The sequence below is a fragment of the Eleginops maclovinus genome, chromosome 23 (genome assembly GCF_036324505.1).
Source record: "Eleginops maclovinus isolate JMC-PN-2008 ecotype Puerto Natales chromosome 23, JC_Emac_rtc_rv5, whole genome shotgun sequence".
Classification (NCBI taxonomy): Eukaryota; Metazoa; Chordata; class Actinopteri; order Perciformes; family Eleginopidae; genus Eleginops; species Eleginops maclovinus.
This window is the reverse complement of record NC_086371.1, coordinates 4,970,462-4,996,224: the sequence shown is the minus strand read 5'-3', so window position 1 is coordinate 4,996,224 and position 25,763 is coordinate 4,970,462. Positions and strand designations below refer to the sequence as shown.

Sequence of the window (25,763 nt, the reverse complement as noted above, 5' to 3'; positions counted from 1 at the left end):
AATCTGCTGGTCAGCCGTCTAATTCGCTTCTCAGCTGTATTTTCTCTGATATCCAACCAGATTACAGCATGTATGAGAACACACATGAACACACACACTTGATCGTGTGCTTGCTGATGTTGACAGAACTCTTTGTAGTACTATAAATCTCCACCCTGACCTCGACCACTGACTCACAGTATGCAATGAAGCCACAGAAATAACCGAAACAAAGCCATATATAACCAACTGCCTCCGTACCGGTTTTATGAGGGAAATCTTTGTTTCTAATACCTCCGGAAATGTTAAATGTATAATAACAATACACCAACCAATATCTACAAACTGCAGAACTGTGACAATCAATTTGACTTTTTTTTGCTTTAGATGGTCAGAACTTATCCCGGCAGATGTTGATTATGTAGTGAAACTTTTCTAAATAAATTCACGACTGAAGCTATTTTTTAAAGACAGTAATTTCAAGGCAAGACTGACAACAAATGTCTGAAAAGGATGGACTTTGTCCCAGTATGATCTAGATAAATCCATTGTCATTAAGACAGTAGTTGTGCCCTTGATTGTTTTGTAAGAATTAGCGTTAACCTTGACCATCCTCTGACCAAGTCACACCCGATAAATGCATCGCCAACCAATCTTTAAAAGACGATTTTTAACCAAGATTAGAGCAGACTATTTCCCTGATTGTAGAATGTAAGTTAATCGGTGAAATGTTGGTGTCACCTTTGTTTAAATAAAAGCCTCTAAACAGTGGGTTAGAACACTCCAGCTGTGATCAAAGGCTTTCAGATGTTTGTTGCAGTCTTCACTTCTTTGCAGATCATAAATATGTCATGTTTCTTTTGTAGCTCCACTCCAATCCAATTTATCAAGCAACAAGAGCTGAGCCACGATCATAAATCAAAACAGGACGCACTGCATTCACAAAGAACTGTGATGCTTATTCATTCACAGTGGCTGCTGTAGCATTTAGCTGACAGTCAGTGAGCAGTTTAGGGTAACAGCATCTTGCTCAAGGACACTTCAGCAGGACTTGAGGCTGCTGCTTTGATTTAAATCTGATTAAACTTTGAGAATTGCCTGTCCTCATCACTCAGACATATTGCCACCTCATCCTACAGTTTGCTCGTATTTTAAGGTCACCTTCTGCTTTTGGGCAATTGCCAAGACAAAGCTATGGTCCAAAAATAGTCAGAGCTGCAAGCCCCTTGAAGAGTGGCGGTGGAAAAAACAGACCTTTTTTTCGTGAAAATTCACCCAATGACAAGCGGAGCCCAGAAGCAGAATGACAAGGCAAGCGTTCATATTTGCTAAATGTCCTCAAAACTGGTTTGACATTGGTGCTGTTAGACGGAAGGAAGCTCGGGCTCCCTCATTGTCTCTGTTTCCAGTTACCCTAAAATCATCTATGATGTCATTCCTTAAGGTCAAAAAAGAGTGTGGCTGACAGTATTTCTCTCCCTATATCGTGTAAACTCAGTTTTTAACACAGCCAGGAGCCTCACTCAGCCAAACAAGCGTTTAGAGGTTGGATTATGCTAACCGGCCGAGACATCCAAGTTTGCACAGAGATTTAAGGAATGAACCAGAGAAGAATACTCGTCTCTGCCGAGTTCAGAAGCCATTTCTTTTGTCCCTTCATGTTAAAAAAGCAAAAAAAGCCGCAGGTCCCTGGAGACGGCCGGGTCATTGACTTATGAAGGCGATTAAGATTAGTGTGAATCAGCCGGGAGAGCAGTTCGTCCATTCAGGGGCGATGATAGCAGCCCCGCTTTGATCCTTTCATTACGAGCAGCTATTGAACATCATTGTGACAAGTTACGCACGGTGTGGGAATTGCCAATCCCCTATTCAATTTTGCCAATTTCCAAAGCTGTGCTGAGTGTGGTGGAGATAGGGGCAGATTAAGCAGGAGCACTGTGGTACATGACAAGAGGAGGGGAAGCTCTGCTGAGAGTCTGCCAACAGCAACAATTTACCCTCTCCGGATATCAGGGGGCTGTGAAAGAAATGGTGTTGAGTCACTTTGAATTTTTCTAATATTCAATCAATGTTGAGAATTTCTGACACTTTGTGATGTGCAGATTTCATAGCTGACTATTCAGAGTCTAACAAAACTGTAATTTATATTCTGCAAGCTCTTGAAATATAGATTTTATAGTTATCATATGTCAATATTTGACAGTCAGTACTCTTACGCTTACTACTGTTTTACTCGGCTCAGTCCATGCATTGTAGTCCCTGGTCTAACTAAACTTCTACTAACTGTTTAACCCAAATAAAAGCTCCCTTATTCTCACCAATCTCACTACTCATAACAAATAGTTTTATATCTTAATTTCAAAAGTGCATAAGAACTTGTGTAACATTGATTTACAGGTAAGAACTTCATTTCTTCAACAACAAAAAAACTATTTAAACCAACATTTCCATTTTCTAGTTGCTTTATTGAAGGGTTACAGAGAGCTACACCTGGCTGACGCTAATGCAGGCTGATAAAACCGTCACATGATCAATTCTAGTCGTCAGTTATGATGAATTGTATTATGTTATACTCAGAAGAGTTTTTGTTTGATTGCAATGGGATGGAGTCGTTCTTATAACCTCCATGAAGGCAGGACCTAAGGCTGTTACATCTGAGTGTACAGAAGGAACTCTTACTTTACTCAAGGCTCCATAACTCTTTCATTTAAGGCGTTAGATATGGAGGTTTTTAACAAACAATATGCCAAATGACAGATAATGTTACATCTGTTTTGCGATTTCTTATTATCCTCTACTGGATATAAACTGGAACTGGTGAAGTGAAAATGTCTTTTTTTACGACTTTCTAAAATAAATTACTAAAAAACAGATGAACTGCTATCAAACAGATGCTACCAAATGGGCATTTTTGCCACCTTGTTCGAGGAAAAATGTGATTTTTATGAGTCATTTTAAGATGAGAGTACTTCAGTAGAGCAGTACGGTCACTTTCTTGAAGTTTATTTCTTTGGAAGCAGCCGTTTCATCAGAAATGCTGCCTTTCCCCTTCCATTAGAGTTGAACATGAATGGCGCCTTTGAGGTTTTTTCCCTTCATCCTTCATGCTATCCTCTCAGTGCATAATGCAGTTTATTAGAAATGTATGTAAAAACCCTTTAGCTTACTATAGGTCTAAATCAGCTTGCAGTGTGGTGTGAGATTATTGCCATACCATAACTGCAAGAAAGAGTCTTGTTATATAATGATTGAATTGGCTTGTAGTATTTGAGCGTTATTAAAAAAGGATTTTCCAGCAATGAGTAGTGTTACGTAATGTCTTTATTGTTTACCCACAAATCCCTTTTGGACAAAGGAGTACAGAGAGAATGTTCAGCAGTGGGATCGGACCAGATCATTTTAGATTTGTTCTGCTCATTTTATCCACTGCCTCCTTGTGTGTGTCCTCCCTCTAATCTATCCTTTCTTCTCTCCCAACCCATTTGCTCACCTCTGCTGATCCAATTCAGTTTGTCAACAATCCCCACTCCCTTTTTATCTTCCCACCTCTGATCCCCCTTTCCCTTTAATCTAATTTCCATGTTCACCACCTTCCTCCTTTAATGAATTCTCCTTTATTCTTCATCTCATTCCTCCCGCTGCTGACTCCAGGCCATCTACTATGAGATCGGCTTCGTGGTCTGTGCGGCGCTCGGCCTGCTGTTCGCCATCCTGGTGCCGATGGTCGGCCTCTTCTTCTGCATGTGCCGCTGCTGCGACAACTGCGGCGGCGAGATGCACCAACGCCAGAGGAAAAACGCAGACTGCCGGCGAGGCCTGCTGGGGACTCTGCTCTTCTCCACCTCACTGGTCATCACGTGAGTATGACACATATTTGTACGCACTCACACATAAACTGCAGTTAAATGCAAGCTACATTCCCGTCGTTACAGTGTGCTGTTAACGCACACGTTCAGGCAGAAACACACATTCACCTCTGGTCATCTTGTGAGTCTGTTTCACACACAAACACACACACACACACGGTCATCAGCTTTCCCCATCCCCCATGCTGTTAGCTATATATAGTAAAGTCCTACTGTAGATACTCTGTGGCAGCACCCTTCATGCTTGTGTTCAGTCTGCACTGGTCATTATAATCTGCAGAGGGTTCGGACTGAAATTAACTGTAGTCGAAACTACTGACTAAGTATTATATGTTCAATCGGCTGTCACCTCGACACCTTAATATTCTCCTTTGCTTTCTTGTATAATAATTAATTAGCTGCATTTACCTTAAGGGTTTATTATATTACTGCCACAGCTGTCATTCCCCCTTTAAATATGCACATTATAAGCATTTGGCTGATGTTTTATCCAGTGGGAAATGCTGTAAATCTAGCACGGTGATTATTGCATACATTGCCAAGATTTAAAACTGTAACTGTGATTAATTGTTGTCATTTAGGGATTTAATAAATAGCACCTCAACGTACTTGATTCTGGATGGACCCTCATATAATAGCCCTTACTTGAAAACAGGTCAGCTGCTTTTTAAAACATTAATCCTGTATGGAAATCTCTGAAAATGATTGCTAAATCGTGTTAAACTTTTCTCCAGAGCTGTTTAATCAAAACTGTACATAAAAAGCCCCAACAGATCATGTTCAGATGAGCCAAACACAAGTATTGTTATATATATATTTCTGTCTTAAAATATGTGTAGTCCCTCTTATTGTAAGTATGCCTTCACTGCAGTATTAAGCAAAAGAAAAACAATACTTTCAAAGATCTTTACGTTTCTTAATCTAATATAACTCAAGAAATGACAACAGCGAGCAGAACCTGTTTCAGTGCTCATATGGGAACACCCTAGGGGTGAAAACCTCTAAAGTAAGTCATGATATTCCAGCTCAAACTGCATATGATAAGGGAAAAGTACAAGGGAGTGGGCTGAAGATGTTTGAGCTTTAAGATTATTTTTTCTATATGAGCCTGGTATATCATGTGGCCTTCACTGAAACTCATCTCTCAGAAAACAGTCCGAGGGAAACTCAATCCACTCTGTTTCATTGTCTCAGCGGTAGAAGAGGCATTACCCGCGGGGATCCACAGAACAAAAGGCTGGGGAGAGCTGCGTAAGGACTGGAGGGATCCAGGAGTCGACTTAGTGTGATGTTCTTTGACTTTTTGTCTTCCCTGGAACGGAGCCGGGCTATTAGAAATTCCAGGGCAATATCCTAGAAGCCGAGAGTCTGAGAGCATCCTCAGAGCTCTTATTGAATCTCCCCAGCTACGAGGCAGAGAGGCCCTAATGAAGCAATTACAGGCGGAGGAGAGGGTTGTGCACCGAGCCCAGACTGCTTTTTATCGCCGCTAGAAAGCTGACAGCGAGGCACAGAGGAGTGGCGGGGGTGATATTGATTTTTCAAGAACTGTTCAAATCAGATTAGGGGAAGTTAAAGACACCCACATAAAGGTGAGGACAATAAAGTGGCTGGGGGGAGTTAGGAGAGGAAAACAGAAGGATCTTTACCAGACTTGGACACAGTATAGGTCTTTTGGATATTCATTTATGAAAAATTACAGATGGCAAGTTAAATTTAAGTGAGCTACCCAGTACACAGTCTGCCAATCAAAAAGAAAAACCCAAACAAATCTTTTTATAAATTGTGTCATTTGTGATATTGGGCTATATCATTTGATTGAATGATTGATTAAACGATAAAACAAACCCTTTTTTAGCGACATGGTGGCAGTAAGTAACAGAGTATGCAGTGTACAAAGATGCCTCTAAGCCAGACCCATCTCCAATAATAACATAACACTCAACTTTCTGGAATCAAAGTGAAGTGTGTTAGCATCACAGAGACATTCCACCCACGAACAGCCATTTAGACACACGTTTAGAGTGAGGTGAGTTGGAATTGTTCTAATGATATTAGCAACGATGCAGCAGTAATGAATGCTGCCTTGTCATGGTTATGTTTGGTCTGGTGAAGCCAGCAGTAGTGAACCTAAATAACCCAAGTTTCAAAAAACATTGGGCATATAAATGAGCATCAGCATTCATGTGAATAAATGTGGACTCCTCTTAAGTAGCTTAAAGGTTTTAATCCACAGTGTCTGACAGTATATCTTTTGACCAGCTGGTTTCAGTTGTATGTGCAGCTGTACGCTATAGAATAGTGACACCTAATGTGTTTTTTTTGCCGCTGCCCTTTTCCATTAAACAGGGAATTCTACATGCATCAATAACACACATTTATATACATTTATTAAAAGTAACCTGGATATATTTGTTGTCTTTGGAGGAGATAAATGTATATTGGGTTGAACTACGCTTGGTTACAATAAAATCCAAGTACTTTATCTGCAACCCACTCTCCTACAAAGTTACATTAAAATTAAAACTAAACTGCAGTTACATTGCATTGAGATATATGAAGTTCCCAATGACTAAAACACGTAGTTGATGTTAACACAACTTAACTACCTGGTTAGGTTCTGTATAAAATTATTATTTGACCTAAAATAATTACGTTGTTAAGTTACAGAAGTTACAGACGTGAGTCAAAGTAGAATTTTTGGGAGAGGATGGATTCCACCCAATCACCTCAATACAAACACTTATGCTGACTTAGAAATCTATTTGTGGTACCTCAAAAACAAACATTGTAAGGCACAAAAATACATTTCCCTTAAAAATGTGATTGACCACGCAGTCTCTCATAGGCAAGCCTTGACGGAGGAGCCATTTCACTTCAGTATGGGAAAGAAAATGGATGAAATTTCAATATTTTTACACAAGTGTGATCAGCAGCGTCTCACACCTTCTCAGTAGAGACACTCTTGTCACAGCCAGCCTTCACGTGTTAAACGTATGATGTCTCAGCTCATGAATAAATACATGTACTGTGTAGTAAATGGCATGTTGCACCAAGCCGGCCAGCTCTGAAAATGTCACACCGTGCATTATTAACTCAACAGCGGCAGCTATTCCAGTCTCTGCTAACCAGACTCCACACGCCTGGATTTATAACGATAAAATGAAAGATAGAAGATCCCTTCCCTCGCTGTTCCGGCCAAGTGGAAGGCCCCTGCCTCATTCACTTACCCAGCATGCATTTCAGCAGTCTATTTCCGTCGCAGGGTGTCCAACACTATTAACACAAAAGGTCCTAACATTATGGGCTTAGTAATTCATGCTAATCATAAGGGGTCTAACTAATGATAATGTAGGCGCCAGTGAAGCGGGCATTCAGCAGGCTGCACGTTAAATCTCCAGCGGTCGGTTTAGATGGGAAATATTAAGATATTTTATTACTGAGGGGGTGAGAGAGTACAACGAATACCACACATAATTTACGGCTTTTTCCCCCCTAAAGTCTCCTGTCAGTCTTTACCTTCTAGCAAACAGAGACACAAGTAACAAATATTCCCATCCTTTAGGTTATAAACCTACGTTAACCTCATGAGAAAGTGACTCACAAAGAGCAAAACAAGTCAGATATTGTGGGAAAACTAAGAAGTGTTTCATAATGTACTGCATAAACAAACATAAATACAAGCAGTATTTAAACGTATACCTTTACATAGAAAGCAATAGGAGAGCAACAAGATACAATAGTCTCTAAGGGGCTGCGCAGCGTATTCTGAAATAAAACAATACTTTCGCTCAATGGCTTTGAAGTCCTTAGTTATTTTCACCAGGTTAGGGTAGGCATCCAGGCTTCGTTCAGTGTGATGCTATGGGCCAGTTCTGATGAAAACATCACTTGTTAGGAAACCAAAACCTTTGTCTGTCAGTGAGTTTAGTTTATAACCTGTATGGGCTTGGGGGGGGGGGGGGCTCACAGTAGTTCCTCTCCTAATAATGTGACAAGACTCCTTAGCACATTATTCTGCTGAATTATTAATAAAGTGACCCAATTAATGAGAAGAAACAAATGATCCTTACTTGTCCTCTTGTTATTTCACTGAAGGGAGCAGGAGTTCAACCTAGAGACTAATGCATGTAATGTCAAATGTAATCTCTCACACACACACACACACACACCCACACACACACACACACACCTTTATGTGCATTTAAAGTTAGAAACTCCTAAGATCACTGTAAAAACTGCTGGGATTTTACCTCTCTGATTTCCTTTCTATAATGCTGTAGTCGTAAGACCTCTTATTTGGTGCTTTAGTGAACACACACACTCACCTACCTACCGCTGACACAAATCCATGAACACAATCCATCTCTCCCTCTCTCTCTTTGTCTCTGACACAAAACAAAAAAAAAAGCGCACAATTAGTCACACAAACATCCATCCTCTGCCTGCTGTTAGCCGCCTCTCCGGGGAGTCATCACATCCAGCGTTATTTTTAGGGGATTCATTAATACTGAGATGAACTTCACTCTGTCACAAAGCAAGCCACCAAGGCGATGAAGATGTCACTTTCTGACTGAATGTCAAGCTACTGGGATGGAAAGAAATTGACATGACGAATCCGAGTTATGGAGCAGTTTACTGGTTTACACATATTTGATTTCTTTCAACCTCAACAAAGAGACAAAACTTTACCCGGCAGCAGCAAAAGGTTTCACATAAAAACACAGATAGATTATAAAAATATCCAATTATATTCAAATTGGTTGTAAAGTTGAACTAAGTAGGGAAGAGAAAAGTCTATATTTGCATTTTTTTTTAAGGTTTTGATCTAGAGGAGTTTCACAGATGTACCCAGAAGATACCACACCTCAGTGTAACTTATTCAGAATAACTTTAATAAGATCAATAGGAGTGTTGAAATTTCAGTCTTGATTTCCCTTTCCAAAGCACGGCTGTTCTCCGAGTCCCTGAATAATTAATATTTTTAGATGACAACTTGTTGAATTTTAAGTTAAATTTCCTTTAATGAACGAAACAGACCTCAGCTCACTTTCTGTCCCTTCCTACATATCATTATGTCCAACACACTCGGCACGCAGACACCACAAAATGTCAGCTTTTCACAAACCACTGCAAAGCTAATTAACTGGAGAGCTTGTTGTCAGAATTTCCCATAATTTATCACATCTCCCGGCGAGACCATCATTCAAATTCTTCCCTTTTCCCTGACTTACTGCTGAAATCCATTTTATTTTTACTAATTACAATTTTTCCCTCATCCCGGGGTCTTCCATGGTTTTTGGGTTCTTGCCGTGTGCTCGCTCCAAATCAATACACAAAATAATCTAACAGGAATTCTACGTAGTGAAACTAATTGATTTTCTCAGCTTGGTCAACCTGCTTTGGAATTTATTGGAGACCTTTGTGTTACAGTAGTGATGATAAGGCACACTGTTTCAGAGGAGAGGGAGAAGATGGGAGAAGGAGAAGCTGCAGGGCGCGGTGACGTACGGCTGAGAGGTGCTCTCTATCTCAGGGACGACGGGTTTAGGGGGATTTATCTTTTAGAAAGAGCAGCATTTCTAATACAGACACAGCTGTCCTTCATTTCTTTGTGGCAAGCAGATTCAGAGATAAATTTCCAGCTGCCAGATTCAAAGACAACCCTCCCTTCTTTCCAGCTCTGGGTTCTGCAATGATTTTTCTGTTCACTCATCTTTAGGATCTTTGGTTATCTTCCTATATTGGTAAAGTACTACATGTCCAGCCAGACTGAATTATCCTTATCATTCTCAGAAACAAGGAATGACTCCACTTTGTTATTATTATCATCTAAACCCTGAGTGTAAAGTAGAGACTCATTTAGATTTTTAAAGTTACACTTTTTCATGATGCAGTAGGACAAGATCAATCAACTTTTCCATGACATTGAAAAGCAGTATTTGTGTGACAGAAGTGAATTATTTTGAATTGTGTAGTAAATGAAACTCAAAGATATTTTTTACTATTGATGTTTTATAAAAATACAAATAAAGTTCATTTTAAATGTATATTGTGCATCTACACACTAATACAGAAGTGAACTCATATAATGCATGTCAATTCCCCCTGATGAGGATATGCTCCAAAAATGCAATGGTTTCTTCCATGGCTCAGCTACCCTTCCGCCAAGTATCAAGAAAATCAAGTCCGTAGATTAATCGTAATCCACTCATTTGTGGAGGTAATATGTATTGGTGATAAACACAAACATACTGCCTACTTTAAATGCATTGTACAGTGAAATAGAAAATGAGAATGAGAAGTGGGCCGGCAGCAGAAGGTCAATAGCACAGGAGGCAGTCACACATCAAGTTCATTTGATTTCAACCATACTAAAATGTGTAGTGGCATTTATAAAAGGATTTGAAAACAAGACATGGCTCTTGTGCTGGGAGAATGCTGTAATTTACCTTTATCCATCTCCCCGTTAAAAGTGAATGTGATGAGGTTTAGACATTTAGACATACAGTACATATGAAAGCAGCCTGACATGATTTATTAATGATAGCTGAACTGATCTTTATCATCATACATATTGCTGTCTTCAGGTCTGTGTAGAATTTCCTACAGTGACCGTGCAAAATCCATATTGATCTTGTGATTAAGATACTATATGCCAGGAAAAGAACTCAACAAACCTCCTTGGATTGCATTGATTGCAATCATTATACGGATAGTTATGGAGTCAGTGAGGAACAAATCACTGACTAGAGCCAGATGTACAAACATCGCATTAAAACCATGCATACGTTTCTTCCCCAAAAAAAACTGGCAAAGGCTATATTCTTAAAAATGTCAATCAAAGTTGGAATGAGAAGGATTTGTTGGTTGGGCCAGTTTTGCCTTTGCTATATTTGCTATTTTCCCGTGCTGCGTCCACCATTTTTGCAACTATTTTTTGTATTTGTGCTATCGATGTGGCACCTGGTCCTGACCTTTTTATAGAGGATAAAATCCCAAACTCTGCAAATGTAAGGAAATAGGAACATGTGGGGATGGGGATTGAGAGGGGGTTCTTTTTATTTAATGTTTTAGGAAAGCCCTACCTCATATTGCTTTTCAATTATTCGCGAGTAAAGAATTTTGAGCCATCTTTTCGTTCTCTATGTTCAAGTTTTAGTCTTGAGTTTTATGCATCCGGCCCTCGGGCGGTGTTTGCTCCGTGCTGAGCCAACTGAATGGGAAAGAGACCGAACCATTAAAACCAATCACTGTGATTCAGTGAGTCTCTGACCTTACAGGACCTTGTAGTTAGAGACAGAGAGCTTCATAACTAAATGCAAATTAAAGCTGATTCAATAAAAAAACGTTTGATAAGTCGAAGATTAATAGAGTATAAGAAGTTGTTATAAAGTTTCTGTGTGCAGATTAAATGACCTGCTCTCTACATTTCCAACCTTTCACAAGTTGTTTTGTTTTGGACGGCTGACATTTACTTTTAAATCCCACGGTTAATATTTGCTTGAAAGGTTAATTATTTTCTTAACCTCAATCAATCCAGGGATGATTTACCCGAGCAGAACAAATCTGTTCTTGATATCCCCGTGGAAACATAATCCCTGCCTCTTTTTTTAAGATCTCTTTACATGCCTTGCTCAGAGGCTCACACACTTTAACCCAGTAGTTCCAAAACTGGGGACGGGAGTTTAGGAGGGGGGCGCAAGGAGGCTGAATTTAAATTAATATGTTTCTTTACTAACTAACAGAGACACCACAGACACATTGCAAATCCTTGACATGTATGTGAAAGAGGCTGATTTGAAATAAGAGCACTGTGAGGGGATTTGCACAGCGATGGCACATGCAATAAAGAGGAAGGCTGCAAGTGCTAGTCAAGAGAGTGTGTTTATGTCTATCAGGTGCCATGCAGAAATAGTTTGAAAGGTTCATATTTAAACAAACTCAGAACAACTGGTGTCATGTGACGTCTTATCTCGATGGTAAATCCATCGCAACACCTCCTCTGACTGCTATTAAAAGTTTAATCATAACATTAAATGAACTTTAGAGCGGGTTTTTTAAGACACTGCTGTTTTAAAGTGACCTTCCGTGGCTGTTTGCACAACCCTGAGCGCTACAGGCTGTTTGGCTCACAGTTTAGTATTCATATCATTCCTGGACTGTTTACAGTGGAATTAATGTTCTGTATTCTCCCATCAGACCGCTGCTGCAGAACGGACAGAAACTTAGAAAAAAACTGAGCCAAAACAGCACTGTTTTCTTTACTGGGTTTTCATGCCTAGAGCAAAAGCCCTGAAGTCAAAACTACTCAGTGTCTGCTTAAATTATTTATGGGACACATTGCTGCTCTGAGTTCAGACTGTAACCTGGCTCTGAGAAAAAGAGTGCACAACAGATATAACAATGGCTATTCGAGCAGAAAAATGGATGTTAAATGGAAGACGAACAAGCTAGCCAGAGGTATAACTGGGATTGAATTGAACATAACAAGGACCAAATGAATGTAGCAGTTGATGGGAGTGTATTAGTGAATGAAAGACTGTTTAAATTACAATATTGGGTAAACAGATATTAAAAAGTTGCTTCTAGCTGCTGCTATGACATCTTATTTACAAAATAATATGTGTGTGATTGCCTGCTGAGAAAGTATTATATAATAAGACATGTGATGCCTTTAGGAAACTGCTGGGACATTTCAATATGTCAGAATACATTAGTTTGGCCCTACACTCCAATTTATAGTAAGAGTTGGTTCTGTAATCAGCTGATTCACTATCCCATTCACATACAAAACAAGCTGCAATGTTGTATTTCTGTTCATATCACAAGCTTTTGAATACAGGTCACTGAGGTCAGGCTGGCATGTGACTCTAATGTTGTTATGTCATTGCAGCAAAAGGCATAAAATAAACAGCGATAGCGACATTTTTTACTTTAGAAATTACAATAATTACATCTTTAATGTGTGTCTTGAGTGATAGGATAATAAGAGTAAACCGTTCCAGCAGTGTGAAAGCAGGGAGGGACTGTAGGGCGACCTGTCCAAGCTGAGCGACTACATTCAGGCTGAATGCAGGGCATTGTTGCAGTTTGTAAAAGCTATGGAGCCACCAGACCATGTAACACTCACTACCCAGCCCCCAGTAGTGGCCTACATACTGGGGCAGTGCACTAGTTTGATTGCTCTTCTTCTTCTTCATCATCTGTTGTTGTGGGGCCTACACCCCGAGGTAGAGCTTCATGTGTCATTTGGCTTTTGCTCAACCAGGAGTTACAGCCCTTTTACTAATTAGCTGGAGGTAAATCTTCCTCCCGCTGCGTTTTGAATTGCCCCCCGTGGTCAATAAGAGACACGTTATCAACAAGCAGCCATACGGCACTCAGGGCCCCCGGTTTGAGCTGGAGGGTCAGTTTAGGAGTGGCTGTCCACAGAGAAATGTGGTGAAGCAGCACAACAAAACTCATTTCCACAAAGTGAGGAGCTGAATGGTTATGTGGTTTTTTTTTAAAGGGCCACTTCTTCCTGAAAATGCCAACTGGTTAAATACATCAGAAGTACACTACAGTTTTAGTATTTTGACAGTCATAGTTATTTTTGTAAAATTTTGGAAGGAATAGCCATCCTTTTTTTAGAATCTGTAAAATGGTCAGACGTGTTTTAATGCATTTCAATCCTTTTCACATTCATTCAAGTTAGATTTATGACACTGCATCAAAAGCTACTCAATGGAATGGAGTGTAACATTTCTCCATCATACTGTATGTGATATAAAAGACATCATTCATTTTGAGGTGAATTGAAGGTGAGAACAGCAGCGTCTGGAAAGAAAGACTCTGACTTGTTCCCTGTATTCTCTATTCATCCAAATCAGTGAGAAATGAGTTTTCTAACATAAATTCACTCTACAGCAGCGCTCATTTATTCCGGGGCGCCCTGCCTGTCAGCCCAAGTTTGTTTGATCATTTTGTAATCCAACACAAATGTGTGTTTCTCTGTGTTTTGGCGCCACATCTTCACTTCAACACTTCTCAAACTATTCCATCAAACTCAAACAACTCCAAACTCAATTTAGCTAAAGTAAGGCGGACAGCCGTGTACTACACAGCTCATTGGAAAGCGCTTGGCGTTGTTCTCAATGAGTCTTTGTTTGCCGGCGGATTCCAGTGACCTTGCTGGACGCCAGCAGGGAGAGGGAGTGAGCGAAAGACAAAGAAAAAGAGAGGGAGGTGGATATAGGAGGAGAGGGAAAGAGAGAGGGAGCTGAGGGCAAAAGAGGAGACATAGGAAGAGAAGCGAGGGTGTGTTAAATGGAAATAAAAAAGGTAGAATAATCAGAGAGGGGAACAACAAAAGGTCTTGAGCAAGAGATACTGAGAAAAAGATGTGTAGAGGAGAGATGAAAACAGACGAGCCGGAGCAGAAAGACAAGTGAGAGAGGGCTGGAGAAACAGAGAGGAAAGAAGGGAATTTAGTGATGAAGATTCAGACAGTGAGACGGAAGGTGTGTGTGATGTATGAATGAAAGAGAGGGTAATGAAAGTGTGTACTTGTGTTTGAGAGAGAGACAGAAGGAGGGCAGAGAAGTGTTTGACAAAAGGCTTTTGTTTTGAAAGTGGCCATTTTGAATCTTCTCCCAGTTCCGGATGGCTCCACTCCACTGTGTCCCAGCCTACTTGTTTGGCCCAGTTTTTCATTAAGTCTCCATTTATACGGTGACAGCGTTTAATCTGTCGGCCCGCTCACTATTTATGGCAAACATCATTATGGTTCCTCCAGACGAGGCGCTGCTTGATGCCACGCTGTTGAAAAGAGTTGCTCTCTCGAGGGCAGCGCATGATCCTGTAACATTTGTCCTTTGTGCTAATGCGTGTTTAAGCCTGTTAACACAAGCCGCAAACACTTTAGATACGTGCCGACCATTTACCAACAAGATAGACGCTCTGACATTCAGGTTGGGACTTAGCGGCAAAAACAGCTACCAGTTTAGTGAAAGAGAAGAAGAAATGCATCACAATGTTTCATATACGTTTGGCTGTGTGACAAAATAACGCACAATGCTCTTCTGCAGCCATCTCTCAGATCTAATAACTTGTCAAAAAAGACATCAAATGAAAGTTATTTTACCAGGATGGACAAGCAACTGTTTACTTGCTTGTTTGCATTTGGAGCAGATAAGAATCACAGGGCTGATTCACTAATTAATTTCCACTTCCATTAACATCGGGAGATAGGATTTAGCCTTGTCTGTTTTCCCTGGGAGCCCTTCTAATTGTTAACTAAGACTAATTAGCTGTGATTGATTAACCAAGGTTTTTAGCTGTGAGTTATTGATTTCTATGCCGCGCGGGTATTAACTGAAAAGTGTTGGGTGACATTTCAGTTTGGTGTGCAATGAAATCAATAATAACAGTTATTTATCAAGCAGAAGTACAACAAATCGAATTGCTTGAGCTGTTTTATATAACTGTAAATTAAATATCTTGTCCTGCTTGAATAGGACATTCAATCGAAGGTGTTTTGATCACAGTATCTGCAAAATGTCACTAGTTTATTTACGATATTATGCATCCAGGCAAAAACAGATATAATACCTTGTAGCTATCCAACACAAATCCACTGTGTGATAACCATTTAATTAGGTGAATATTATTGACTGTGATCTGGTTTTACCTCATCAATGTACTCAAAAAAGGTCATATTTTGCACATATGGTGTGTGAAAACGCATTCTGGAAAAGTGTCTGCAGTTCAACGCAGGTCACATCCACAGAGAGACTCCCACAGTAGAGCCTGCTGATTATAGGACTGTAAAGAAGTACTACACACACACATCGTCTACTTACATACATTAACAACAGGACGATGAATAGGGCATAACCTCACTTTGCATGCTCTGTGGGCACACACACACACACACACACACACACAGGCTGTTGTGCATGCCTCCACAGATAAACAGGCCCACATGCAGAGACCCTGGCCCTCTTATACCGTGAGTCACAACAGCCTGATTCATCTCCATTGATCTGAACCTTCTCAGTAATCTTTTGTTATGCCTTTCTGCGACTCATCTTACATCATTCATAAAGCGGCTTACTGCATCGAAGCGTTTCTACAAATGACATTCACTTTGTTACACAACCGCAATGTCAGAGTTTGTGCTTCACAATCCAAGTTTTTTTGGCCATCTGTTCGGAAGTTAATCAACCCGTGGAGTCCATCCATGCTAACATGCACACATAATAAAAAAGATATATAGTGTCAGCTGGGATGAGTCATAGAAACGGCTTAATATTATGGGATGTATTTTCCCTTGATGTTGCTCAAGCTAATTAAGCCTTGCACCGAGCTACTCAGGTTGTTTGAAGTATACAAGACACTCCCTTTAATGGTGTGCTTTGTGCAATTCTGTGTATTTACGTTTAATTTCAATATGTTTACAACCCAAGGACCTCAGACATACAGGTAGGGCCTCAGCGCTTCCTGCTATGAGTTCATTTCCCCAAAAATCGTCCTGAAATGTATCGATTGTATTGAAAAAGCAGGAATTACAACCCCTCTCCTAAAAAGGTTAATAATATAAGGCATCCTTATCATTTTGTGCTCTCAGTCATTTTGCATGATAAAGTATGTGCGATTTATTTTAGCTTGCGTATCACTTTGAAAAACACACATTCATGCCTTTCGGATTGGATTCATTTTATCTATGTGTTGGTAATCGCACATTACTGTGATTACGAAATCTGGCTTTCAAGGACATCAAGCTTGTTCCACAGGTGCATTCAGGTGGAAGTTTAGAAAGAGAATGTAAAAGTAAATGTGGTAGTGCACACTGACCTCTACTGTTGATCACATGGTATCACCCTGTTCTGTAAAAGCAACCCCTATGGTGATTAAAGGGGGAGCAGCGGGGTCACTCAGTGGCGTTTGGAGACAGGAAAGCTCACTGTGTTTGTGTTTTGTTGTTGGTTTAGGATCGGAGTGCTGTGTGCATACGCTGCCAACCAGAACCTGAGCTCTCAGGTGAAGAACATACGCAGATTGGTGAACAGCAACATGAGGGACCTGCACACCTTCCTTAATGACACGCCAATGGTGAGACAGTAATGTAAAAGGGCATTCTGGAGAAGATACGGTTGGATTTTCTCTTTGCTTTGTGTCCTATTAAACCATGGTAAAATCTTAAATTACTATAACATACATAATAAAACAGAACCATGGATCAGACATCAAACGGTTGGTGTGAGAATAAAGCTCCTAGAAATGGACATTTTAGCTAGTCAAGTAACTTGGGTAAAGCAAGAAAATAGTTGAATGAAAAGCAAGAAATTAGAAATAAGAAACACTTTTGATATCTAAGGTTGTCAGGGTTGTTTCAGCTCTATTCATGCCTCCTATGTTGTCTTTTCAAGGTGAATTTTCTTACTTTTTGTGAACATTACCGCTCCAAATTTCCCTTTTCAAAACATCATTCTTATTCCATTCGATTTGAGGAGCCCAGGCCTTCACATTGACTTTACTTCTAGGTGTTAAATTGGAACTGTGTGTATGGTTATGGATGATTGTTTGTATATTAGGTCATTTTTCTCCATTTCATATTGAGTGAAAATGAAACTGTGCTACACTGCAAAGTGTTTCTTGGTGTCTATTACAAAACTAATAACCTAATTTTCATCTGTTTCCAATTGTAACACTATGCTCTGCTCTCTTGTGTTTTCCTGTTTGCAGCAAATTGATTACCTAATATTCCAATACGCCACAGCCAAGAACAAAGTCATCTATGACCTAGATAGTAAGTAGACCTTCTCCGCGCCTCTGACGGTAAATTAAGAGGACAGAAACGATTCACTGAGCTCTTGCTCTTGGACATATATCAAGCTTATTATCCAAATTCCCTGTCTACTGTCCTTGATTTGTTTTCACAACAGATTTATGACATAACTTGGTCTACAAACCAAAAGCAGTGCTTGTTATAGAGGATCTCTCGAGTATTCATCACTACTTTTGTGATAGTACAGCAGGCAGCTCATTCATTTAAAGTTCACACATAAACTTAATAAACAAAAGGATAGTTTATTGGTTTTCTTCTGCTGATCTGATGCTGCGTTTTCTACAGATATAGGTCCATTATTAGGTGGAAGGATACACGATCAGTTGGATAAGGAGGTCCATCCTGCCTTGGACAGAGTTCTCAATATGGCTGGAGGTAGGACTTTTTCATTTCCTCTTTATTACGATATGATCAGAATATTGGAAGCTGCAAAACACTGAATTCAAAATGTTATGCAAGTCATTAAGTGACATAGAACCTGGCTTTTATATCACATATAACCCATTGTTGCACAAAGACTTTATTTAGAAGGATAAGAAAATGTCTTTGAATGTAGTATGGAAATATTTTGGGCAAATATCTGTGTTAGATCACACACTTTCATATATGAAAATTAAGAAAAACTCTTACATTTTGTTTTTTAAATGTCTGCATAACTTTGGTACTCATCTTATGTGTCCATACATAGAATACTTGATTGTGTTCATTGTATATTCTGAGAAACAGCCTTTTTCTAACTCTTTTTGCATATTTTACTTGGTTTTATTCCTTCTAAAGGCATAATGTGATATTATTTAACAAGTCTATTGAAGAGGAATCACCTGTTAAAATTGACGTGTAAACAACATGCAGTAAACATTTTTTGAAAACACATTTTTTTGGAGATCAATGTTAGATATGAGATTTAATAAAAGCTGTAACTTGTAATTATCTTTTTGATTTTTTCAACATTTATATTTTATGCTTTTTTATAAAGTGAAAATCGAGAGAGTCATCAAAGGTAACAGTAACGAAGTAACTGGACAATTTACCCACAATCATGTGACCCCTGACCTTGTGACACCAGTGTTGCTCCTGTGATTTGTTCCCTTGTGATCCTCCTTGAGCACTCGGATCTGAGCATCGTCAACAACCAATTAATCTATTTTAAAACTGCACTACGCGACCAAAAATATTGGGTTTTGTGAATGAATTTTAAGTTTGTCTCTCATGCAGAATTGCTTACTTTAAGGGTTTTCTAAAGTGGTGTGCACCACTTACTTAGATTTATGATTTACATATATGAAATATGACTCCCTTTGTTAAACAGTCTTGCTTAGTGCAGTTTTAAGTTAATGGCATCACCAGATCTTGCCAAAAACCCGACCCCTTTTTTCTCTGATTGTGTTTCCCCGCTGTGAAGTGAGCATACAAAGTTGTGTTTGTTTGACAAGTCCTATTGCTTTAACTACATTTAGCTAACATGACAGCACACTCCCCTGTAGATTAGTCAGCCAGACTTGTAAAAAAACAGAAACAAGGATGATACAGCAGCATCCAGAAAGTTCCGGTGGTAAAAAGCTTGATTGCAGATGAAATAAAGTGTGTGTCCTGTTTTCTCAGACGTACCGCTTTGTAAGATTAATAATTTGATAAAACAGTTGTAATGCATTAAGCACATAGCATCCACCTGTGTTTGCACTCCCTCCAGTACGGATAAACATGAAACTATGTAGCAGTAAACACACACTTTCCTCTCCAACACTCTTGTATCTCTTTTATGAATGTGCATGCCAGTGTTTTTTTGTAGTCTTTATCCTGTTTAATTTTAAAAGTCTGCTGCAGGCTTCTCTTTGATTGTTAACTAACAAAGGCTGTTATCTTGTGATGCATACAGATTGCAGGGGGAAAACTTGCCAAAAGATAAATTCACATTTAAGCATTCCTGTTTGGTTATTGTTTGCCGAAAGCTGTTTGGCAGTGAAGAGTCCTTTTTTAGGTGCTGGAGTTTCACACAGACACACTCTATATGCCAAACTGAATAACAAACTCAGGGGATTAAATATGAAACTGTAAGATATTCTCGGCTGAGGCATAGTTCTAATAATAAGTGCATATATATTTGTCAGTATTACTCAGTGTCCATGTCCTTACTCGTTACTAAATCAGTTTGATTAGTAGAACTAGAAATGCTCAAACAAAAAAGTGATATAACCTCTTTGGAATGAATAGTGCATTAACATACTTCCTGGTATAACATTTACACATCATTTCCCAGGGCAGAACTTAAAGATTTATATCAAATGTTAATTATTAATTAATTAACTGAGCTGCATAGTCTCATCAAAAAAAGAAGATTGTCCGTCAACTGTTTTTATTGAAAGCTGATACCTTCAAAAATAGGCTAGCTAATGAGAAAATGAATAGATCATGCTTGACAATTCCAGCTGTATCAACAATGGCTCAACCCAACATTGGGAAGAACAAGTTTCCAAAGAAAACAAGGAAAATTATCTCACCCTATTGTTCGATTTTTCACTTTTTTGGGAGGGAAAATTGTGTTAAGAGAATCTTTTGTTATCAGCTATGCGAGAGACAAAGGAGGCCCTGGAGAACGTCAGCGTGGGTCTGGAGGTTCTCCAGGAAGGAACGGGGAAGCTCAACTTTAACCTGAGCCTGATCCGGACTAGCATCAACCGAACCCTGAGCGACCCGGGCTGCCACGACGAGGAGTCAGACGCCACCTCCGCCCAGCTGTGCCGCAATATCCGCCAGTCCCTGTCCCAGCTGCAGATCGGGGCCAACTTCACACGGGTACTAAACTGAGAGCAATGTTATTATTTTAACTAAATGGTTTCTGAACTATTGGGATTCAGCTCCCTCACGAAAACAATGTTCTCAGCCATTTATCTGATAACTTAATCATGACTGAATTTCGGAAACACTGTCTATATAAAGTCTTTGAGCTTTAATGAATGTTAGGGAAAGGAAAGGGATGACAGAAGGTTGATCGATAACTGTTAAATGTTGATGTATCTCTGTTTATGTGAACTGTATATAATTACTTCTTCGTCGGTGTGTCTTTCAGCTACCTAAAGTGAACGATCAGCTGGAAAAAATGAACGATGTAATGAGAACGGACCTCAGTGCGATCGTCCAGAGGGTAAGCGTGGAAAAGAATCTATGGATATTCTTACATTGTTTGTCATGTTATTGGCTCGTTGGGAGTTATTTAATGGGCTTGTTTGAACACATTTCTTTGAGGTGAATTCATTCATTTTTCTCTCACAGGGCTTCTCCTCTTTGAACGACACACCAAATATGGTGATTGAACAGACCAGAAGTGTTGTTGAGAGTAAGTGTTACTTGCACGACTTAAATATCTGCTTAATGCAAAACATTTCTGGTGTTACTTCACATAAACCACTGAGATGTTTTACTTCTTCATGCATGTCCTTAATTCCTCTAACTTGTGAGTTTGCGCCACATAGGATAGATTTTAAGTCAGTTTCAAAGTCAAATGAAGTCCAACTTAAAATGCACTCTACCTTTCATTTGTGTAGAGTTGAATTGTTTAAAATGAACCAATCTCTGAGTGTTGAGTTGGAAGTGTCGCTGGCTGCTTTACTCATGTATCGATCTGTTCAGATGCTATGGATTGACACTGAGGGATTAATTGATGTTTGTCTCGCAGGTGTGAAGGGTTTGGTGGACGGCATTGGAAATAACATCAGCAGCTTTTCCAAAGTGTTCCCTGTGCAGAGTTGCCTTTCCAACTTCACTATCACTATCAGCCATGCCCACGCCAAGATTGAGGAGTACTACCCTGAAATTGACCAACTGGATTTCTACAGGTGAACTCATCTCCTAAAAGGCAGAGAGAAAGAAATATATAATAGTAATAAACTGTACAAAGTGTAAATACTCTAGCGATTCTTAAGGAGCTACTGTAAAAGTAATGTGTGCTATAACAGCTTGCCTTAATATTTTGCATTTATAAAATATTCATATGTGTTCAGCATTAATTCAGTTTAAAATAGTGCACTGGAGGGAAACTCTATGATGATTTAGGAGTCATTTTATTTTACCCCTTCAAGTTTATGTGCTGTTTCATAATAATTGCTTTGTAACTTTGGCTTCCTTGTCTTACTCAAACACATATCCTAAGTGTCATTTTAAGGCCACTTTCAGTAAGTTATTATAACTCTTTGTCTGCAGGTGGATTGGCTGCATTGTTCTGTGCTGCATGGTGGTCCTGGTCCTGGCCTTCAACTACCTGGGCCTGCTGTGTGGCACTCTGGGATACGACAAACACGCCTCACCTACAACACGAGGCTGCATCTCCAACACAGGAGGAACGATGCTCGTGGCGTGAGTCAACTTTGCACATGAAAGGCTCTGTCAGTTTCAGGAATTAAAACTGAAGACGTTTTTTGTCCTAACGATAGTTTTTGAATTGATTTAAGTATGGTGTGGTAAACATTACATCCAGGACTATTTGTTCAAGGGCATATTAAAACTACTGCTATTCCCCTTCAACTGTTTAATGTGCAAGCTACAGTCCTAAAAGGTGAAGAAGACCTGAAGATATAATCAGAATCATGTAGAAGAACAGAAGAGATCCAGAGATTTTGTTGAATGCGGGACCTGTTCCCATAGGAAGAATTTGCAAAAACATAACATTCTAACGGTATTTTTTTCTCAAAAGATTAAACATATTTAGGATTTAGGGACCTCAACATTCTTCAAGTAAAAAAAAACCCTACATTTTTGTGAATTAGCCTCTAACTTGTGTCTTCTTAAATCTAATTTGAGATACTAATACACATCTGGATCAAACTTCTACTTTTCCTTTTACTTGCCCGCTTCCTTCACCACCAATCGACTCATTCCACCACTGCTATACACCTCCATTTGTTTGTGTTCAATGCTGCATCTGTACCTGACTGCCTGCGTGTCCTCCCTCAACAGTGGCGTAGGATTCAGCATCATCTTCTCCCTGGTGCTGATGGGAGTGGTGACTGTCATCTTCCTGCTTGGAGGAAACATTGAGAAACTTTTCTGTGAACCTTTCCACACCAAAGAAGTCTTCAAGGCAAGTCAGAAGTCTCCCGAAAATGATAAGCACATTCAAAATGTTTGAGTGTGAAGTATCCTAGCTTTTACTTAATTTGTCCTATTTTCATGAAGAAACTTTGATCACTCAACCTCCTTCTGGCTTTCTCCTCCACCAGGTTGTGGACACGCCATATCTGGTTAACCCAGAGTGGAAGAACTTCATCCCAGGGCTACATGTATAACGACTCAGACCTGGAGCTGACAGCAGAGAGCTTGTACAGGCAAGGAAAAGCATGTATTTTTTTGTTATGCATTTAGGTGAGTTTCCTTAGGTGATAGTTGTCTTCCTCACAGGCTACTCCACATCAGTCTTCTCTGCATTTCATATTTAGATCTGATTAGAAAGATAAATGCAAGAAAAAACAAGATATTTATTCAATAATAAGCTGTAGAATTACTGCATGAATACCATGCTGCTTATAATTTTGTTTTGGTGCAGGCGTCGGATCAGGCATCAAGCATGCAACTGAATATTTGATATCCATTGATGGGGAGGCAAATGAGAGGGAGAGATTGTATTAACCTTGAGAAGCTAATTACCATAATTGTTCCTACAATATCTGTGATACTATTCTTTAGCCTCTTTCTCAGTGGTTACATCAGCTTTCTTCATCTCCTTCCAGTGAGAAGCTGCTTACACTCAGTAAAGGGGATGGCAGTCTTTATTTTTCCAAATACAGCAGTGTTCTTTGACCCGTCTTTGCTTTGAAAAGCAAGCAGTACTAATACTGTGTACATTACACGAGTCTACACGGTATGCAGCTGCCTAATGTTATCTTGGGACATTAATAATTGGTATATCAGGCAAATATTCCAGGCTGTTTTCTGTCAGGGAACATGCCAATGTCATGTACTTCCACTCAGTGTCACTTGGTGGCAGCAAATGATTTCAATCAAAAACTATTAAGTTGACATTTCCTCTCTTTTCTTCTTTTTCTCCTCTATGTTTGCGTGTTTTTGGATGTGTCTTTCTTAGTACTTGCAAAGAGAACAAAGGCATCTACTCAGCCATGCGTCTGGACAAACTCTTCAACATCTCCTCTTTCCTGAACTCTACTGTGGTCAGTAAACTCAAGACACACTATCTAAGCATGCCTTCATATGCAATAACTAACCAAGTATCTTTAGATTATATAAGTATTAGATCATGAATGTATTTGTTGGTAACAAACAATTCAATAAGTTATGGTGTCACTTGTGTGGTAAATGCAAATATACATTATTTATCTGTATTTACAATACATTTATACGTTTTAAATTAGAACAGTATGGGAGTCATACAGTACAGTGGTTGTGATTGATCTGAACGTATGTTGATTTTGTAAGGTACTCTGCAACTTCATATAAAAAAGGTATTGGTAGAATATACAAAAAAGCAATGCATCGTAGTAAATTCTCTAACCAAAAGGAAGAGTTAACTTGTAAGCAATTTGAACATTTAGCTAAAAGTGATGTAGTGTCCAAATCTTCATCCTTGGCTGTAGGATCTAATTAGCATTACCTAATGATACTTTCACTGCCAAAACAAAGTCTGTGCTGACGGCCGATAGCTTTGACATGCCTCAGCCCTTACCTCAGTGTACGCCAGAGACATTACACTGATGTATGTTTCTATTTCTTCTTGGCTGCGGGCCAGTAACTCCTGCCTGCCTAAGACTTTTAGTACTTTCCTGTCAGTTGGCAAGACTGTCTTGGCTTGCCGAAGACAACAGCTGGTATTCCCAATGATGTTTCTCCTTCTGCATAGTGGTCATTTATCTTCATTAAATGCCTGCACGTTTCAAGTTTCCAAAAGTGTTATTCTACATGGTAGAATTGCAGCAAAAACACTATAGGCGAGTTATTCAATTGCAAAAGCTATAGTATCAAATCTTATGGAGTATTGAGTTTCCCTTTACCCATTAAGACTGGTTCCCACATGTTTTCTTAAAACGTTATTGGATCTTTGATACCTAAATCAATTCATCTTTTTCAAATATTGAATAGCTGTCTATTCCACATCTAAATGTCCCCTTCTTCCTTCTTTCCAGTCTGAGTAAAACATACATCATATTCCCATGGCGAAATCACTCAATGCGATTGTTGGGTTTATTCTTAAGTTAAGATGTGATTAAAGTTGTTTATCAGCTTGATGGTACTGTAGTTTCATTATCATAAAATGTAAATCAGACCAACTTATATCTCATATACTCTTGGTCTTTGAGAAACACCTTTGACTTCACCATAATGCATACCAGATAATATGCTTACCTGTTGTAATGTCAACACCTTTTGTACCATATAGGAACATAGCTTAGCACACTAACATTATTAACATGAATCATCTTAAAGTGCTTACCAGACATTTAGAAGTCGCCCTAATGTTGGTCCTCCATGAGTAATTCCTTTGACTATTTTGTGTTCTCAAAAACACCCAGCATTTTCATCGTAGCGGCTAACCATAGGCTTCATATAGCTAACTGACACTTTTAAGCTGAGTTAGCTTCAAAGTTAGCTTACGGCTAATGTTGTGCTAACGTTTAAAGCTTCATCATGCCGAACAACGCCCCTCATACGGAGGTAACCGCAACATTAGTTCGTTATTTTTTAAGATACTACATTTTAACATTGTAAGTGTAGGTTTTGCGATTATATTTCACATTATCGTCAACTAATTGGATTGATACGTATTTTCGTATAGTTGAGGCCCGAGGGAACTTGATAACCGTCAATCCACGAGCTAGTACGTCATGTCGCTTTAAATTGATTGGTTGAATCAGGACGGCAGACACGCTATTGGTTAGTTTTCATCCAATCACCTTCTTTCAGGTATTTTAAAATACGTTAATGCTGTGAAAATACTAAAAGTAAATAGCCTGCATTAATATATGCAAGTAATCAGCAAAATAACTTTAGGAATCATGAATAAAATTAGGGTTTGAGTAAAAACAAAAAGCATTTTATACATGTTATATTTTACTGCAGTAGATGTTTATGGTTGTTCTGAT

General features: G+C 39.2%; 1 protein-coding gene and 1 long non-coding RNA gene across 2 annotated transcripts in view; one reads left to right on the top strand and one right to left on the bottom strand.

Moving 5' to 3' along the window:
- prom1a (prominin 1a) overlaps positions 1-25,763 on the top strand; it is a 68,877-nt gene that overhangs the window by 28,632 nt on the left and 14,482 nt on the right. The window contains 14 exon segments of the mRNA XM_063876338.1: positions 3,631-3,836; positions 16,823-16,943; positions 17,577-17,640; positions 17,965-18,054; positions 18,656-18,679; positions 20,243-20,472; positions 20,747-20,821; positions 20,950-21,013; positions 21,353-21,512; positions 21,877-22,029; positions 22,630-22,753; positions 22,893-22,943; positions 22,945-22,997; positions 23,753-23,837. Coding sequence (XP_063732408.1) covers positions 3,631-3,836; positions 16,823-16,943; positions 17,577-17,640; positions 17,965-18,054; positions 18,656-18,679; positions 20,243-20,472; positions 20,747-20,821; positions 20,950-21,013; positions 21,353-21,512; positions 21,877-22,029; positions 22,630-22,753; positions 22,893-22,943; positions 22,945-22,997; positions 23,753-23,837 — 1,500 coding nt within the window.
- Positions 20,211-25,435, bottom strand: LOC134859694 (uncharacterized). The gene is made up of 3 exons (XR_010165140.1): positions 25,115-25,435; positions 22,601-22,693; positions 20,211-20,480 (listed from the first exon to the last, which is right to left on the bottom strand). It is a non-coding gene; the product is annotated as an uncharacterized LOC134859694 (long non-coding RNA).